The following is a 17,846-nucleotide window of genomic DNA, read 5'->3' as shown; positions in this document are numbered from 1 at the left end:
ACATGGAATTCATGTGGAACTGGAAAATAGAGATTCTGAAAACGAAGAACTCAAAAAATTTCTCTACCGATTTCCTTAGTTAAAGTTTGGTAAGATAACTGAAATAATTGATCAAATTGTAGTGAATGATCCAGATTTTGAAAGCAGTGCAAAAGCAAAATGAATGTAAAGCAAATGTCGGTAGCAGAAGATTGCATTTTGGATGCAATCTTCTGCTACTAACATCTGCTGAAGGAAAGAAAAAAGTGATGAGAATTTCAGAAAAGTTGTGAAGTTTCATTTGTTTTTTGCAATAAAGTCAGGACCTTCATCACAAAAAACGAATGTTTTAATTATGTTAAATAACTTAAAATTAATTTGTATAATAGTTATTTTTATATTAAAGTAAAATTTGTTTATTTTTGGTTGCATGTTCACCTATCCCTATTTACTCTATGTTAAAATAACCTCACTTAGCACTTTGTTGTCTAGGAATGATCCCCTGCATTAAGTGGGGTCTTGCTGTATATAGTTTTGCTATATAAAATGTTTTGATAAATCTCAGAAAAGGGGAAAATAAAGGCTGGCAAGGGCTCTTGCTCAACTTTGCCTTCATTTCAGCAGGAGATAACAAGCTTTTCTTCTTAATTTTCAGTTATACCACAGTAAGAAAACTATCAAATTTAAGAGGAGTAATTTTGTTGAGTTAGTGTTTAAATAAATTTTCTCATAAGACATATTAGCACAAAGTTAAAATTGTGTGTGGCACCATCTGTTAAAAAAATAAGGTTTAGTTTTGATGATAGAGATGATTTTTAAAAAAAATTGTAAATGAAAATCTTGCTGTTAGTGGTATTGTGACTTTCAGTTATCAAAATTTAATGGTAGTATCAATGCTCGTTATATAGGATTAACCAAGTTTCAAAATTTTTGGTTCATCCAGTCCTAAGATATAAAATTGTGTGTGTATTTTGCATTATAAAAGAATAATTTTTGGACCAAGTGTCCAAAAAAACAGAGGGACAAAATCTGTCCATATTAAAATAAGAGGAAAAGTATGGTAAACTTCCAACTATTATAGAATATAATAGTGTGACTTTCTGGCATTGTTAATTTATCATTACATTTTTTTATAATTGGCCTATTTAATTGCTATATTACTTTTTATATTTTTTAGATACACAAGAAGCTCCTAAAACTCTAAGTTTTGAAGATTCCAGTTCACTAGAAAGCTTGGACAGTGATTCCAGAGCTACGTCACCACCTCCACCAACCCCTACTCTTGCATATCCTCTTAGACGGAGACCCGTTCTTGGAAGTCTGGCAATAGGTAGAGGAACAGGAGCCTTTACTACTTATGCTCGAACACGTGGAGAACCAGACGGCAGAACAGCCACGATGGGAAGTGACCAGAAAGGACGCGACAGTGACACGTTTACTCCGAGTCCCGTAGATCCAATATCAAAACCTTACCTTGCACAAAATCAGAAGACCTCTCCTCAGCCGAGTCCAAGATTAGCTCTTGCCTTATCTCATCAAAATAAAATAAGGTCCATGTACAGTAGTGACAGTCCAACTAGTGACAATAACACAAAGCGCCCTGGCAGCTCGTCATCTGCCAGTTCGACGACAGATTGGGACAGCGGACAGTGCACAGTACGTCGACAGAATGCAAATCGTGATTGCGATTCCAATGCATCTATTGAAAATTCAAACATGAAATGTTTTCCTGGAAAGAAAATATGTAATATTTTATCTACAGAAAGAGATTTACAAGTAATGCCTGAACATATTTGTGGAGTGTTAGGAAATAATTCTAGAATAAAAAATAATTTATCTCAACCAAGTTCTGGATTTGAATCTCAAAGTAGCGATAGTTCGGATCGTAATGATTTCATGTCTCTCAATTCAAAATATGGTTCATCTATTGCATCATTAAAAAATGTTTTTGCTTCAAGACAGTCCCAATCTTTATCAAAATTTTCTTTATGCACTGAAGAAATAGTTAACTGTATGGAAAGACTTGGTTACAAAAGTGAATCTGGAAAATTTCAGAATCAGAAAGGAAATAATAAATATTGTAAAAATGATAATTTCAATAATATTACAGAAACAAGAGTACAGATTCATAATGTAGAAACTAACAAGTGCTTAAAACCATCAGATCCACAATCAGTTGGAATTGATAGTTCGTTACCGTGTTTATCAAGTGACAATTTCACTTCGAGTGATATTCGCATTCCTCCTCCAGCAACGAATCTACAAGATAACATGTATACAATTCATACAATAAACGATACTTTAAATACACACAACGATCAAATGGGAAACTGCAGTATATTAAATACTCAGCTAAGACACCTTAGCCAAGAGCCACCCATATCAGATTTTTATCACGACCGAAATTTGGGACTTGGTTTGGCTCCATCTCTTTCTAAAATTCTTTCATCCGATGGATCTCAGGGTATCGATCATCAGGAAAGAGAATACCACCATGCAGATATTCACCTAGCTTCTATGCCAAAAATTAAATCTACCATTCCTCCAAAACATTCAAGACATCATTCCAGGATACACAACATTTTAATTCCATGCACTAATGATGATACTTTCCATCACTATATGGAACAAAAAGATAATTTAGAAAATCCAGATTGCCCTTTAGCATCGTGCAGCGTCAGAGACGACGGAGACGGAGGATCATTCACCGAAATTTCATGTTCGAGCCAGACAGATTCTGCCACCAGAGACCTATTTGCAACATTTTTCAACAGCGTTGCAAACGAACAAAAGGAATCATTTCGTGTCGAACAACTAAGTAATTTAAGTAAAGAATTTCTACTAGAAGAAAATATTCTTAACAGCAAAGATGAAACCATCAAATCTAGAGAAATTGGTTCTTTAGAAAGTTCAAATTTTTCTAGTTATTCTTCGTACAATCCCGCCTATCAGCATAAATTAAATTCGAGCGACCACACGCAAAAAGACGACGAAGCGGATTCCATCTTGGGAAGTTCAAATGCAGACTTTCCTCCCGATCTGATCGTGTCAGACTTAGAAGGTAGCGACACAGAACAGATGGAAAATATTTCCACCGTCAAACGAAATCTAAAGCATTTAAATTTAAATAATGCCAGAGGAAAAATCGAGAAGTCAATAAGTATGAAACCTCCGATGCAGTCGTCGACGTGTTAAATTTTCCTGCATAACTAGAAATGCAATTTTAACATGCCAAAATGAATTCGATTGCTTGATGTTAGCATTTAGAAATGTAAAAATATTTTGTACAGACTACTCTTGTTATTGTATAAAATTATTTTTGTACAATATGTATTTAAAAAATGTATTTTATTGAATCTCAACATTAAGCATGCCTCTCGATTTTAATACAGAATATTTTTGATATTTTTATTTACATTAATACTGTACAGTATTTGAAAAATAAATTAATTAATCCTTTATAAAAACAACGTGATAGAATTTTTACAACAAACCAAAGTGCGTATGTTAGTATTCGTTATATCTTAACTATTGCCGCTCTGCGTTTTTTGCAAGTATTCCTTTAAACGAGTTGGATAGTCTGTCATGACACCCGTGACTCCCAGTTTGAAAGCATTTTGGAAATCCTCATCTTCGTTGATAACCCACAGATAGGTCTGTAAAGACATAAAATTTAAGCATTTTTAATAGCTCCAAAATGCTAAACTTTTGATACTTTGATTTAATTCTTATATACTTTTGTTACTTTAAAGAAACATTTCCGATTTTCACTTAAAGTATAAAATTTTAATAACATGAAAAGTGCAGCACATTTTATTGTTTATAGCTACAACTTTAAACTTGGAAGCAATAATTAGTCTACATGTTTAGAAACAACCTCTCGCACAACTCCTGAAAGATAAATCAACACAAAAAAACCTTTTTAATATCCCAGTATTAACAAATTTAAACAAAACGAACGTTTTTGAAAACTTGGTCTTCATCGGGCTAATGGCCAGTATAAAATTCGAAACCAGAAATTCGAACACGGGGTTTATAAATTATTTTTAATTCCAAACTATTTAAATCTTGAAAACGTTTTTTACCTTACATGTTAATAAAGTGATAAAAATATCTTTTCACACACATAATAAGTTGCAAATACTGGTGTAGAAATGTATCTATTAGCTAGTGTTATTCCCGTTACTTTTTTCATAGCACCACCTCCATGCATACCAAATACTAGTGGCATCCTTTGCATTAATGCAGTTGCCAGGCGAATCTGCTTTTTATATTTCTAACGCTTCCAGGTTGCAAAGGTGTTGAACTCGATCAGACATTTTTACCAATTTAGCTTTACGGAGGTCGGCTTGTATTTCGGGATCAGTAGCATAGGCCGCTAGGACTGTGGTATGTCTCTGGTTGGCGATATCATACCCGTGTTCTTGTAACCTTTTGTTTAAAGAACGCTTCGTGGATCCGACGTAAACTAGATCTCGCTGGAATCTGTGCTCCCAGAGAGGAACCATATATTAATAGATGCCCGACTTTCATCTGTCTTGTCCTTGTCATTGCGTAACAGCCCAGATACCGTGTTAGATCTCTTATATGCAATCTTTGTGTCTTTATGCATAGCAATTTCTATATATTTCAGGGGACTTGTGCGAATTTGTCATTCAACAACTGGAGCAAAAGATCATACCTCTATTCCTACCTAACATCCTACTTTATAAAAAAGGTACAGTGGTACCTCAGGATACGAAATTAATCCGTTCCGAAACTGAGATTGTATCATGAAAATGTCGTATGGTGAATCATTTTTCGCCATACGATTACATGTAAAACCAAATAATTCGTTCCAACACAAAACACACTCAAATTAAAGCTAAGTAGTACATTGAAAAAAAAAAAAAACTATAGTAAGGAAAACACTGAAAAATGCATTTTGTAGTTGTAAATGTATAAATAGCCATAATAGAATAATAATTGATAAAAAAAAATTAGTTTTATTTGCACTTTACACCTTTGAGGATAGACGACGGTAGCGGTGTAAACGGGTGGCGGAAGAGAAGGAGAAGGGAAATGATACTAAAACTTAACTTACAGAATATAATTTAACAATAACTTAAAAAAATTAGTGTTGTTTTAGTTAGTTTATCCATTTCATATATTTTTTAATTTTTATTTACTGCTTTTTGCTTTCTTTCCTTCACTTCCACCAGCACTTTCACTGGATAAAGGTGGCTTGGTAAAATATCTATCCAAAGAGGTTTGGCTTTGCCTACTTTTTAGGCAAATGTCATTACTCCAAGCAGCAATACGGCCAGTGTGAACCTTTTTTGGGATGTTTCTTTTCAATAAAATCGGTCACTTTCTGATAATACCTGGAGATTTCATTTATCAAGCGAGATCCTTCCATGACGAAGCAAACACGCGGACAGAGACCAATGAACAGAAGTGAATAAAAAATGGCGCTGCTAACTAATGTAACATCGTATGGTGAGTTTTTGTTCGTATCGTGGAGCAAAAAATATGTTCGAATTTCGTGTCGTATCCTGAAAATTTTGTATTCTGAGGCATTCGTATCCTGAGGTACCACTGTATGTGGAGGACATTGTCATTCTTTAGAAGGCTGAGCCCAACATAAATGATTTCATAAACCCAATGAACAATACTTACTGTCAGGATGGAGCAGAAGAGTGACACACATGTGCATTTCCTGGATGTCAACATTTGCCTTGACGCATGCGGAGTGCAAACCAGCGTATATTATAAACCTAGCTACGTACCAATATTTATTCTGTCGAACTCTGTGGACCCTTTTTCTTACAAGATCTCTGTGTTTCAAGCCCTAACTAGAAGGGCTTACACCCTCCATACTAGATGGGATGATACTGTGGTTGAATTAAGGCGCATTGAAAACATAGCAGTAAAGCATGGATACAGTAGAAGCGTGATACGTAATTTATCGAGCAAATACGCCAACTTGTTAAGGGCTGACCACACTCATACATCAAAGGTAAAGCCTTATAACACACATAATAACAACAGAAACCAATCACACACTGGTGCAATACAGCCAGCACCTAAGATGCATTTGTAAAGAAATTACTACGCATAAAGACACAAAGATCGCATATAAGAGATCTAACACGGTATATGGGCTGTTACGCAACGGCAAGGACAAGACAGATAAAAGTCGGGCACCAGGCATCTACATGGTTCCTCTCGGGGACCACAGATTCCAGCGAGATCTAGTTTACGTCAGATCCACGAAGCGCTCTTTAAACAAAAGGTTACAAGAACACGGGTATGATATCGCCAACCAGAGACACCACCGTCCTAGCGGCCTATGCTACTGATCCCGAAATACAAGCCGACCTCCATAAGGCTAAATTGGTAAAAATGTCTGATCGAGTTCAACACCTTTGCAACCTGGAAGCGTTAGAAATATAAAAAGCAGATTCGCCTGGCAACTGCATTAATGCAAAGGATACCACTAGTATTTGGTATGCATGGAGGTGGTGCTATGAAAAAAAGTAACAGGAATAACACTAGCTAGTAGATAACGTTTCTACACCAGTATTTGCAACTTATTATTTGTGTGTGTGAACGTAAAGATATTTTTATCACTTTATTAACACGTAAGGTAAAAAACGCTTTTCAAGATTTAAATAGTTTGGAATTTAAAAATAATTTATAAACACCGTGTTTGAATTTCCGGTTTTGAATTTTATACCGGCCATTAGCCTGACAAAGACCAAGTTTATGGTCGAAAACATTCGTTTTGTTTAAATTTGTTCATACTGGGATATTAAAAAGGTTTTTTTGTGTTGTTTACACATTTAGAATAATAATCCAGAAGTAGATCGAAATGTTATTCTTTAAATTATAGTAACCCATAAAACTTCATTTGTACTAAAAGAAGAAAAATTCTTGATATGTTAGTTGACAATTTTTTTGAATCAGAACCAATCATTCGTGAATTAAAGAATTTGGAAACTAATTATTGCAAATATGAGTAATGCACGCATGCGCACAACCCTACCCATTAAATGAGTTCTTTCTGTCTAGATCTTGAATTTTCAGAATTACTAGCATACAAGATCAAACTAACTGTTAATAAAACAAACCTAGGTTTACATAGATATTGAAGAACACTCCTGGATAGTTACATTTTGTTAAAAAATTTTTTATGTATCAAGATTTAAAATAAAACAAAATAGATATTTTGGTTAAAACTTTTGACACAAGTTTTATAATGTCTATATTATCCTATAATCAGAGTTTCATATAATTATATAGTAGTAGTAAGTTAAAAAAAACTTACTTGTATTCCTCTCTTTTCTAAATGTTCAAATAGTTCTTTTCTCATCAATAATCTGCAATAAAAAAAGTTTAATTTTACTAAACACTAATATTAATCAATTAAAGAAATTTAACTGTAAGCAAAAACAATAAGCTTTATACAAAATCAGTTAAGTGTTTTCCTGTTACTTCTGCATTAAAAAAAAGCCTGCAGTGTTTACATAAATAATGACGACATAGAATTTAAATTGTAAAAAACTCCCAATAAATATAACAAAAGCAAAATCCATAAAATGTGGTATAACAATATACAATACACAGAAGACAGTTCTATTTGTAACACTGAAGTTTATGCAAAATAAAAAATGCATATAAAGTTTCGTTAAAATTACGAAAAACAACAACCAATGAAATTATATAGACATAAAATAAGAATGAACTACATAAACTATTGGCAGTGTTATAAAGGAATTTAGAAAATCGGTAATCCAGAAACACTCCCAACATACTGGGTTGGACAAAATTGAATGCTTGCATAAAAGTAGCCACACATTGTTGGTATTTGCTGGAACCTATTATGATTTTTCCTTTTGAGTATCGCAACACATTATGTTGAACTTTTGATTAATCAACATCCCATGGTGAGTTTTGCTTCCAACCAGAGAGGTAGTGCTCCAAGACAATGCAAACTTACACTACTGAATATCCTAATGTTTACGAACCACAACTGGGCACAGTTGGACGTCTTCCTTGCCCTCCACCGATCACCTGATCTTAATCATCAAACTATTGTGAATCTTGGAGGCCAAAAGTGCACAGCAAATCACTTTTGGAACTTGAATGAGTCCATTCTTCACGAAGAAAAGAAATTTCTCCAGACATTATCCAAAATCTATATTTTACGTCGGGTAAACACAAGACCTCTAGTGACATCAAGCCGAATGTTTTGAGTGTTCACATTGTTTTGTTCAACCCTGTAGTAGCATCAATTTGTGGAAAAAGAAGTAAATTCATTATCGAAAACTACAGATCTAAAATTATCATCATAAAATTTTTAGAAATGCTATTATTATCTACAGATTATAAAGATTATGTTTAGTAATAAATTGTTTATTTCACTTGCAAACACAGAATTCAAAACAAGTACTTAAAGATTACAACTATTCTCAAGTTTGTTTATAAGGAACGTTCAGAAGAAAGAACTTTTGTGTAATAGTATGAGGAGTTTGTCAATGCCCAGAGTCAATGGAACAACAAACATGATGTTCACAGTGTCATTGAGTCTCGCTACTGGTAGATTCTTCACAAGTTCTAATCTTAATTAATTAAGATTAGAACTTGTGACAAAGATAAATGCAACAGTACACCAAAAGCTATAAAATAACTCTGGTTTATGTAGCAATTCTATTTTGTGGATGGTGCAATATTATATTTAATTTTGACCTCAAATTTTCTAACTCATCTGGCTTTAAAATACTACATGATGTTCCACAAGTAAAAAAAAAACTAGTTATTTCAAGCATGTATTTTACCTATGGATCATTTGTGAAATAATGTGGGGATAAACAGACTATAATTCATAAAATACAAATCCAACTAAACTATTATATTTCTCCCAAACACCATATTTATGGAAGATTGTGATCTAATGATGCCAAGTTGTGGGAGTTAGACATTAATTTTATGACAAATATCTTCCATGTAAGTTTAACGTAGCTTTGTTTTCTTTTTGTCTAAGTCTCCTGCTAAAATTATGGAAATAGTATAACGATCTTGTGCCGTAACTGTAAAGAGTTCGTTAAATTTATGAGAATAAATACCCGAACGACTAAACAAATGAATAGGTGTTGTTAGATCAGCGCACAAATGTTTTTATATGACTAATTTATAAACCGTGTGTCCTACAGAAATGTAAAATGGCAGATTTTGAAAGCTCGTGGACAGTAACAGTTTATATGCAACATCTCTAAATCTATCTCACAGTTTTGGAAAGGCAAGCAGTTTAACATCTTCGTTGTGTCGAAACTCATAACCTAAAAGGTTATAAACAAAGTATTTATACAACTGTATCAATAGGAATAAAATAAATTACAAATTCGGAAAGTTTATTAAATGTACTTTATTTTACATAACTCGTAGGGTTTATTATTCTACCATTTTTAGGTCCCACGTTAAGCATTAGAGTGGAGTTACTTTGTGACGAAACTTCCGACACAGTCTTTCTAGTGTATCTTTCCAATTAGATGTATTTACAATAAAAAAAAAATTTAAAAAAGTAAATTTTAGAGGATAAAATAGAATTGTGCTGTAATGGAACAGATGTGCCACCATTATCATCATCTGGAATAGGAATCATTTTCATACCAAACAATTGTAAACACAAAAGTAATTAAGAAGATATTTTAATAAATATATAACAGCTATCAAACTGTATGCAGATTACAACAAACTTTTAAATCAAACTGTACTGTATTTGAAATCTTCGAATAAATCTTCAAAGTGAGAGAAATAGTGGCATCACTGTTGGTATGTTGGAGTGCAAAGATACTTGCGATTGCAGGATATAGATTGCGTGATAGAACTGGTCAGAATTTCATTTGTGTGTCACAATGTAGATTTCCAATCACAATCTAGCGTACTTTTTGATGGGCACATTTATGTTAAAAAAATTGGTAACAGGAATAGCTAGAACAATGTAATTATACAGTAATAAGCTTTAAAAAGGAACTGTGTTGTAACATACATTCTCTGTTGTAGTGTGCGGGTGTAAACAATATTAAGATGGAGCAAGGTTGGACAGGTCCACCCTAAAATCTCCTCCTCCATTCTGAAATAATTTATTTAAGTCTACTTTGGTAAATCATTTCGTAATTAAGGAAACCTTCCAAGTAAATTGCAAATTCTTACTAAACTTTTTCCATTTATAACAATGTTCTGCCCAACCTCTTCTCTCAATGAAAATCCTAGTGCTGTTACTACCGCACCAGAGTTTTCTGTTTTGTCATCGTTCATTTGGTACCACAAAAACTGAATGACAAAAACAAGGTACCGCTGTCTAAAGCATATTCTTAAAAGGTATTTTTACATGTTGCTTTGAAATTGGCTCAGTAAAATAAAAAAAAAAAAACTTACTTTTCCATTAGCCATAGAAACCAATCTAATTTCTGTCGACTCTTAAAAGAGGATACAAGATTTGGATTTCTGTAACGAAAACAAAATGAAAAACAATTTAATTTACTGCTAATTAATGCAGTTAAAATTTATTAATTGTAAATATATTTAGTTGTTTAAAGTAATTTACCTGTAAACAACTCTAGGCAGCAATATTTCTAAACATGATTCTTTCAGTGGAACAAATGGCAAAAGTCCAACATAGGTTAAAAAAAGAAGATAGCAGACACGTTTCGCAGAAAACAACAATGGAATATTTGGATTCTGTATGAAAATTTAAGATTATAAAAATATATTTTAATTGTTTTAAATTAGTTTAGTATAGAATTTTATTGTTATATTCTACAAGTTAGAAATTATGTGAGGTTCCAGACAGAAGTTGACTTAGAGGTCCGAATGGGGACTATCAAATCGAGAAATTAAAAATCTCCTTTTACAACAACTCGAAAGGAAGAAATTAAAGATCTCGATTAAACAATGAAAGTTTTTTTTTTGTAAATTATTTAAACAATAGAAAAGACTAAAGAAGTTGAGGGAAACATGGCTGGAGAGGAGTCATATTTAGTGGCGAAACTGACTTCTCCTGTGCCCGCCAATCAGTTTCAAATTGTCACCAGATGATGAGTAAAGACCAATGAAAAGGTGGCTTTAAGGGAAAAACTTATAAAACCGCGCATTTCAAGGATGGGACATTCTTGGTTCATAGTGCTCCTCTCATGGACTTTGTACTCTTGTCCAACAACAAAAGCTTGTTCGACGTCACGGGATTCATTTTGGCTATCCCATCTCGTCAAGATTCGCCCAGGTACACCTAGTCATTGGAGGTCATCTCTGCAAGTTGTGCTGTGCACCCCGGGGCCATCACTCTCCACATCACCTTTGCCAGAAGAAAAGAAACGATCGTCGTAAAATTTGGACTTTTGAACGGTCTTGTTGTCCACCTTGTGATAGGCATTACGCCTCATTATCAGAATAGTTTAATATATATATAAATAAATTTTCTTAAAACAGTTTTAAATGGAAAACCTGCCTCAGTGAGTCTTTCCACTCCCACACAATAGTGTTGACCGTCGATTGTCATGACAATTTCCACCCAATCAGCTAACCTCACAATTAGAAAACAAAGTTTTTTTTAAATACTTCAATAAAATCAAAATGCCCAGAAACAATAGAAGCTCCATTTCATATATTTATGATTTTGTTTGTTTGTTTTTTCGTAATTACTGGTGTAATTATCCACAGGTGCACTTTTAGCAAATGCAGATGATAAACTGTTTCATGTTGGGATGAAATTCCAAATACAAGCATTGTATTTTAGAAGCAGCTTTACAGTTATTTTTCTTTTATTCTTAAAAATCAAATAATCCTTACTTAGACAACAATGGCAAAACATCAAAAAGGGCAGAGAAAGCAAGCAAAGATAGAATTAAAGTACTCTATTGTTTGCAGAAAGAAGAATAGCAACTATAATTCCTTCATAAATAGAGAAAAACCAATCATTAAGAAAAAATTCACTAAACAGATTAGAAATGAAGCATCTTTTTCCTCCTAAGAAGTAAGAAAATCATCACAAAGATTATTAAACATTCATTGAAAAAAATAAAAACTGAAGAAGAATCTCGCAAATTGATTTAGAGGCCGCAGGAAATTCTTGATAATCACATTTGAGAATCTCTGCTCCATAGATAAGTTTGGTAAATGAACTTAAAATGTATCAGTGCAATCATCATTTAGTAAAAGAATTAATTTCATATGCACACATTCAGTTATTATAAAAAGTTGCTTCCAGTGCCAGCACTTTACACACGCTGTCTTTATACTGTTTTCCATCAGTGCAACAAAACATTATTATTCCATTATCAATTTTATTACAGAGAAGAGTACAAATCATCCTTTATTTTGGATAAAGAATTATCTGACAATTATTGAAAATTTGATACAATTGTTATAAATATAAATTTTGTATAATAATTTTTTATTGGAGTAGCTACTTAGAAAGAAGAAAATAATTGTTCAGTAATTAATTATTTACTATATCCTATCATTTCCTAGGTGTTAAAAAACTGGTATTTACCTAACTCCACTTATATTTAAATTTAACAATCCGCAAAACCTTTTATAACAGTGTTGTCTCCGTAACAAAGGTTTCGTGGATTGTTATTACTCAACGCAGTGTTATTAGAAGTCGTTTTGTATTTAAATTTATATTATGCTTCTAAAAAAATGTTTTGATAATTACAGCAAGTTGTATTTGACTAATAATAAACCAATTCAGGACAAAAAGTACTTTTAATATTCTGTTACATATTCGTGTAATATAAAAAGCCAAAGATAATCTTACCAAATATCTGAAGATGGATTACTTATGGGCTATAATTGAGCAGCAGATTGCAAAAGATTGTTCACAAAAAATAAATCAATGTGCACAGAAATAGGATTTAATTCAGCTTACTGTGAAAAGAAAAAAGAAAGAATGTTCCTTCCCTAGTCAATTTTCAATGCAATTAACAAGAATCTAATCAATTATATGTATATTTAGTAGTACTAGAAAAAGAATCCAAGCAATATAACTTTAAATCTGGTACAAAATGTATTTTAATTACATTTTCTTAAATTACTATATGAAAACAATATAATGCAATTCTATTTATAAATGCTAAAAATATGTAATTTAAAAAAATAAAATACTAATTTTGTTCAGAAAACATTATGTTATGTTAATCTGCAATTTTTAATGAAAATTTAGTAACTCAAATAGCAATTGTATCTAAACAGTTTTACCTAAATAGATACAATTGCTATTTGTAGTTTAATCAGTGTAGTTTTCATCTAAAAGCAGAAAAAAAAGTACAAAAACATTCTTATGTGTAAACAAGTAACTATTTATTTTGATTGTCACAATGCCTGGCACAATGCTCTCCACCTCAAATTAGTCGTGTCTTGTCCCCATATATTGTGCTTTTCCTTTAACGATAGTTGTGCACGTAATCTATCCAACACCTTTCGGGGAAAAAAGTTTTAAAATTGAAATAACGCGACTTCCAGTTTGCATTGGAAGTTCCTATATAGATTATCAGGATTTCCATATCTGGTCTTGTCTTTCGTCTAACTCGCTTCATTCTCGAGATTAATAAAGAACGGATGAACAAATGGACAGTGGAAATTTATAAGTCTATGATTTTTTCAAATTGCAGCCCAATGATATATACGCAACTTAAAAATCATTCTTAAAATTCTGATTAATTACTTATTATTGGGACAATAAGCATATAATGTCATCTGGAGTTCGTTTTTTTTATTGTTGATCCAAATGTTAAGATTAAATGCATATGCTAAAGTAATTTCAAATATCAAAATGCATAAAAACATTACAATAAAACTTATACTTACCTCTTCATAACATTTTTTTGTAATCTCGTTACTGAAATTTCCCCAAACAGTGATATTTTCCCTGTTGTACTGTTTAATCAATTGATTTACCTATATAAAAATTAATTAAAATGGTTTAAAATTTAATTTTATTATTATTCCCACTTTTTAACAAACTTCAAATATTAAATTTTTAATAAAAAAAATTATTACAATTACAATTCCTTGTGACCAGAAATAATCAGTTTCCTCCAATACAGAACTATTATTATCTGTTTTATTTTCATCTTAACTAATTTTAAAAAAGAATATATTAATAATCTAAAAGATTTATAAATTAAATTAAAAGTATTTAACAACAATTGAAGTTTAATATTAAATAAAAACTGCATATGACACTTTGGGGTTTTTAAAATGATTCAATAAAGAACTTCAAAATTCTATATATGCTTTCAAAGTTGTAGTTAAAAGACTTATAGAATCAGATCTATAACTTAAAAATATAGAATTTTAATCTTAAGACTTAAGATCTATTTCGAATCACATAGTTTAAAATAATATACAAAACAATCCCTAAATACAGTAGAGTCCCGAAAACTCGGCACTCAATAACCCAGCAGTCTGGATAACTCGGCCACACCCTGGCAGAGTGAAAAAACCCCTAGTTAATTTTCATTATAAACAGCTTTATGCCTCAAAGTATTTTTCTGGGGTCTGTCTTATCAGGTAAATTACTGTACACTGTGTATTCATTAATTTTCATTTTCATGTAGTAAAGGCCTTCATAAAGTGCGTACTTTTCCTTTGTTTAAGGGTATTTGGGCAGTTTATTCTCTGTTGTATTCTCAAGTAAACAATACATACAAGTACAGTACAGTATTTTCTAAGGAAACACTCACTTATATTTTTTAACCCCATTCCCGATAACCCGGCATTTTCACAAACTCGGCCACCCTTTGGTCCACATTAGGCCGAGTTTTATTTATAAAAACAAAACTTTCAAGATTGCAGTTCACTCTCTCTCATATTTGATTTCAACTATTGAAGGTTCTAAGAAAAAAATCTTTTATTATCTCATTCTGAATATATGGATATTTATCAAATACAAGAATAAATATGAATAATGTCTACGAAAATACATGATACTCAACACAATTTAATAAAACTGGAAAAGTAACCAAATGAAGTAGTAGTAATACACCTTGATTAAATATATTACAGGAGTTACGCAAGGTGTACTGTTTCTTTCATTTGATGATACTCAACCCCAATCTAATACGACAAATATTTATTAATGAGAAAAAAACATAAAACAATGTTTTGAGTAGGTTTTAGTTATACAATCTGGCCAAAAGTATCCAGAAACTCCTACAAAAGATTCAGTCAGGTATAAGATGAAGTCAATGAATAAATACATTGTGTATGTTCAGAATACTAGCCAAATGAATCATACTAAAGAACTTAGTGAGTTTACATGAGGCACCATTATCGGCTGCCATTTTTGCAGCAGGTTAAACAACTGTAGCAGAGTAATTTTAGACTTGTAATAAAGTAGGAATACAAAGGACCATGTCTTACTCAGCTGTCATTGATATAGTAAACTGTAGCAAGACATGGTCCTTCATATTCCTACTTCAACAGAAACTAGACTGGACAGGAAAAAAATTACAGACTAGATCACTGAGTTTACAGTAAGTGGTGCACCAAAATCAAAATCAGACAACAGTAAAAATTTAAAATGCTTCCACGTTCTGGATAGCTTCTGAAAATGATGATGCTAGAACAAGAAGGTAAGCAGCTGACATGGTGAAGAGAATAAATTGGATATTGGAGCACTGGAAGTGAAAGCTCTGGAGCAGTGGTGTCCAAATTATGACCTCTATGCCAAATCCAGCCTCTGGAACACAATCTGGTCTGCAGGAATACAAGTATTTGACATATCACTTAAAACGATAAAATAGATCTACTTTTGTATATATGGAATATACAAAATATTTATGGTCCAACTACCTACAACTTACAATTTGACCCACCAATCAAAAAGTTGTGAGCAATCACAGTTCACAAATTGTGTATAGCAAGTGTCCAGAGAACGCCACCATTGAAGGATGTGTTGTTCCAACAGTATAGTTTAATAAAGTTAACACAATAGTATAGGAAATTCTCATGGTTTACATTAATTTCCTGACTACAATTGAAAGGAAACTCAAAACAAAGACACATGGAAACATTTTAGATAATTCTGTACTTCCAACTTTGTGGCAACAGTTCAGAGATTGTCATGTTGGAAGAAATAGTGTATGCTCCTTGTCCACTACAGAAACAGACATTGCAGGATATGCTTAAACTCCTTATCTTAACCCAATAGAGTATCTTTTATTTACGAATTGGAATACCACGTGAAAGCAAGATCAAATCAGCCAAACTTGATTGCCGAACTCATTGCTGTTCTTCAGAAGTGACAGCACATTCTGCCATCTACTTACCAGAACCGGTTGTAAACCCTTCTCAGAATAAGGATGTCACAGAGAAGAGAAGATCAACAAAGTACTTACACCATTCATACTAACACAAGTTTGCAGGAATTTATACTTTTGGCCAGATATAGTTGATTTATTATCTGAACTTATGCTAACCTTTTTAATCAACAATTCATTATTATTTTTTATATCTATATTAATTGGAACATTTTGAAATTTCTGAAAGACATCTTTGAGTAGTGGTATTTTTCTATCTTCATTGCCTCTGCACACATTACCTGTTTAAAAAATATTTAAAAAATTGTTGTTAGACATCTTCGGCTAAGATGCTTTATATATATTAAAAATTTAACGATACAATACTTTTATATAGTCTACACTTTAAGATAATTTGAAATAATTTTTTTTATTTCACTAACCTCCAGCAAAGTCCACAGGTAAAACAGGTTTTAACAATGGGAGTTCCTACATTCAAAAATATTAAATAAAAATATTTGAAATAAAAATGCTTTTAAGAAAATTATTTTACTTTATCATCATCTCACCTCATAGTTCAAATCAGATATATTTACATCTTTTCCAGTACTTCTTAATAGATTGTTATCATGAGAAACAACTACTTGTCCATCTTTAGTAAGTTGTAAATCTATTTCCAACATATCACTATTTTGCATTACGGCACTATTAAAATAATAATAATTATATATATTTATATTAATTTTCATATCAATACGTTTACAAGCAACTTTTTATATTCTTCTAAATAAACGTTAATTGTAATACTAGACATTATTCCAACTTAAAACCTATGGAGAAAATTACCAAGAACATTCGGTATTTCAAGCTGAAGGGCAAATCAAGCCCCAAAATACATTTATACGAATAAAAGAAAATACCAAGATGGCTACACGTTGTTGGCGATGAAGAAAGATTACTAATTTCTTTCGCACGCAGTTGTTTTTGATTGCGTGACAAAGTCAAGAATTACAAAAATAATTACTAAAAAATAAAAAATTAATACGGAATTATGGAATATATTTTAAATAATCATTTTGTATTAGATTATATATCATTCAGTAGCATAGCAAACTTAACTGGCGCCCGGGACACGACACTTTTTTGGCGCTCCCCTCCCCCAAATCTCGTTTGTCTCGGAGACCATTTGGCGTGCCACCGAGATGACGCCCGGGGAACGATAGACCCCCTTGGCTACGCCAGTGATTATTAAATTATTTCTTTTGATGAAATAAAGTTTGGCATTTTCAATATTGACATTTCATTATATTAAAATTTGTAATATGAATAGAGTTCTCACCCCGTAAAATTTACAAAAATTCCTTATTTTATAAAGGAAAAAAAAAATTTCTTTCTTTCTTTCTACGTAAAAACTATGAAAAATTAGATTAAAATCAATACTGTATATTGCAATCTTCAATCTTACAAAATGTCCACGTTACATTACAAAATACTTACTGTTCAAAGGCAGTAATTGTATTCTCCAAGTTTTCTCCTGCACCTTAAAATTGTCGGTTAAAAAAAAAAAAAAAATTACTAAAATAT

General features: G+C 32.0%; 2 protein-coding genes across 2 annotated transcripts in view; one reads left to right on the top strand and one right to left on the bottom strand.

The window, feature by feature from the left end:
- The window catches only part of LOC111626286 (tetratricopeptide repeat protein 28-like), a 50,277-nt gene extending 46,908 nt beyond the window's left edge, over positions 1-3,369 (top strand). The window contains exon 24 of the mRNA XM_023369604.1: positions 1,157-3,369. Coding sequence (XP_023225372.1) covers positions 1,157-3,174 — 2,018 coding nt within the window. The 3' untranslated portion in view covers positions 3,175-3,369. The remainder of the gene's footprint in view (positions 1-1,156) is intronic.
- On the bottom strand, positions 3,356-17,810 carry LOC111626273 (lysophospholipase D GDPD1-like). The gene is made up of 9 exons (XM_023369590.1): positions 17,760-17,810; positions 16,832-16,967; positions 16,706-16,751; positions 16,443-16,564; positions 13,828-13,917; positions 10,568-10,701; positions 10,399-10,467; positions 7,289-7,340; positions 3,356-3,635 (listed from the first exon to the last, which is right to left on the bottom strand). Exons 2-9 carry the CDS (start codon positions 16,958-16,960, stop codon positions 3,504-3,506), a joined length of 774 nt encoding a protein of 257 aa, XP_023225358.1. The 5' UTR covers positions 16,961-16,967; positions 17,760-17,810; the 3' UTR covers positions 3,356-3,503.
- Between the last annotated feature and the right edge of the window lie 36 nt (positions 17,811-17,846).

This window comes from Centruroides sculpturatus, unplaced genomic scaffold (genome assembly GCF_000671375.1).
Source record: "Centruroides sculpturatus isolate CEXI.00-Female unplaced genomic scaffold, Cexi_2.0 scaffold498, whole genome shotgun sequence".
NCBI classification, from domain to species: Eukaryota; Metazoa; Arthropoda; class Arachnida; order Scorpiones; family Buthidae; genus Centruroides; species Centruroides sculpturatus.
Note: the sequence above shows the minus strand (reverse complement) of the source record. Positions and strands in the feature narration are given on the sequence as shown.

Bases quoted from the DNA above. Each gene is read 5' to 3' on its own strand.
- LOC111626273 (XM_023369590.1), bottom strand. From the start codon at position 16,960: ATGCAAAATAGTGATATGTTGGAAATAGATTTACAACTTACTAAAGAT. The intron at 10,702-13,827 runs GTAAGTATAAGT...ATTTTCATACAG, and splicing joins CAAAAAAATGTTATGAAGAG to AATCCAAATATTCCATTGTT. The intron at 10,468-10,567 runs GTAAATTACTTT...TTTTCGTTACAG, and splicing joins CTGCCTAGAGTTGTTTACAG to AAATCCAAATCTTGTATCCT.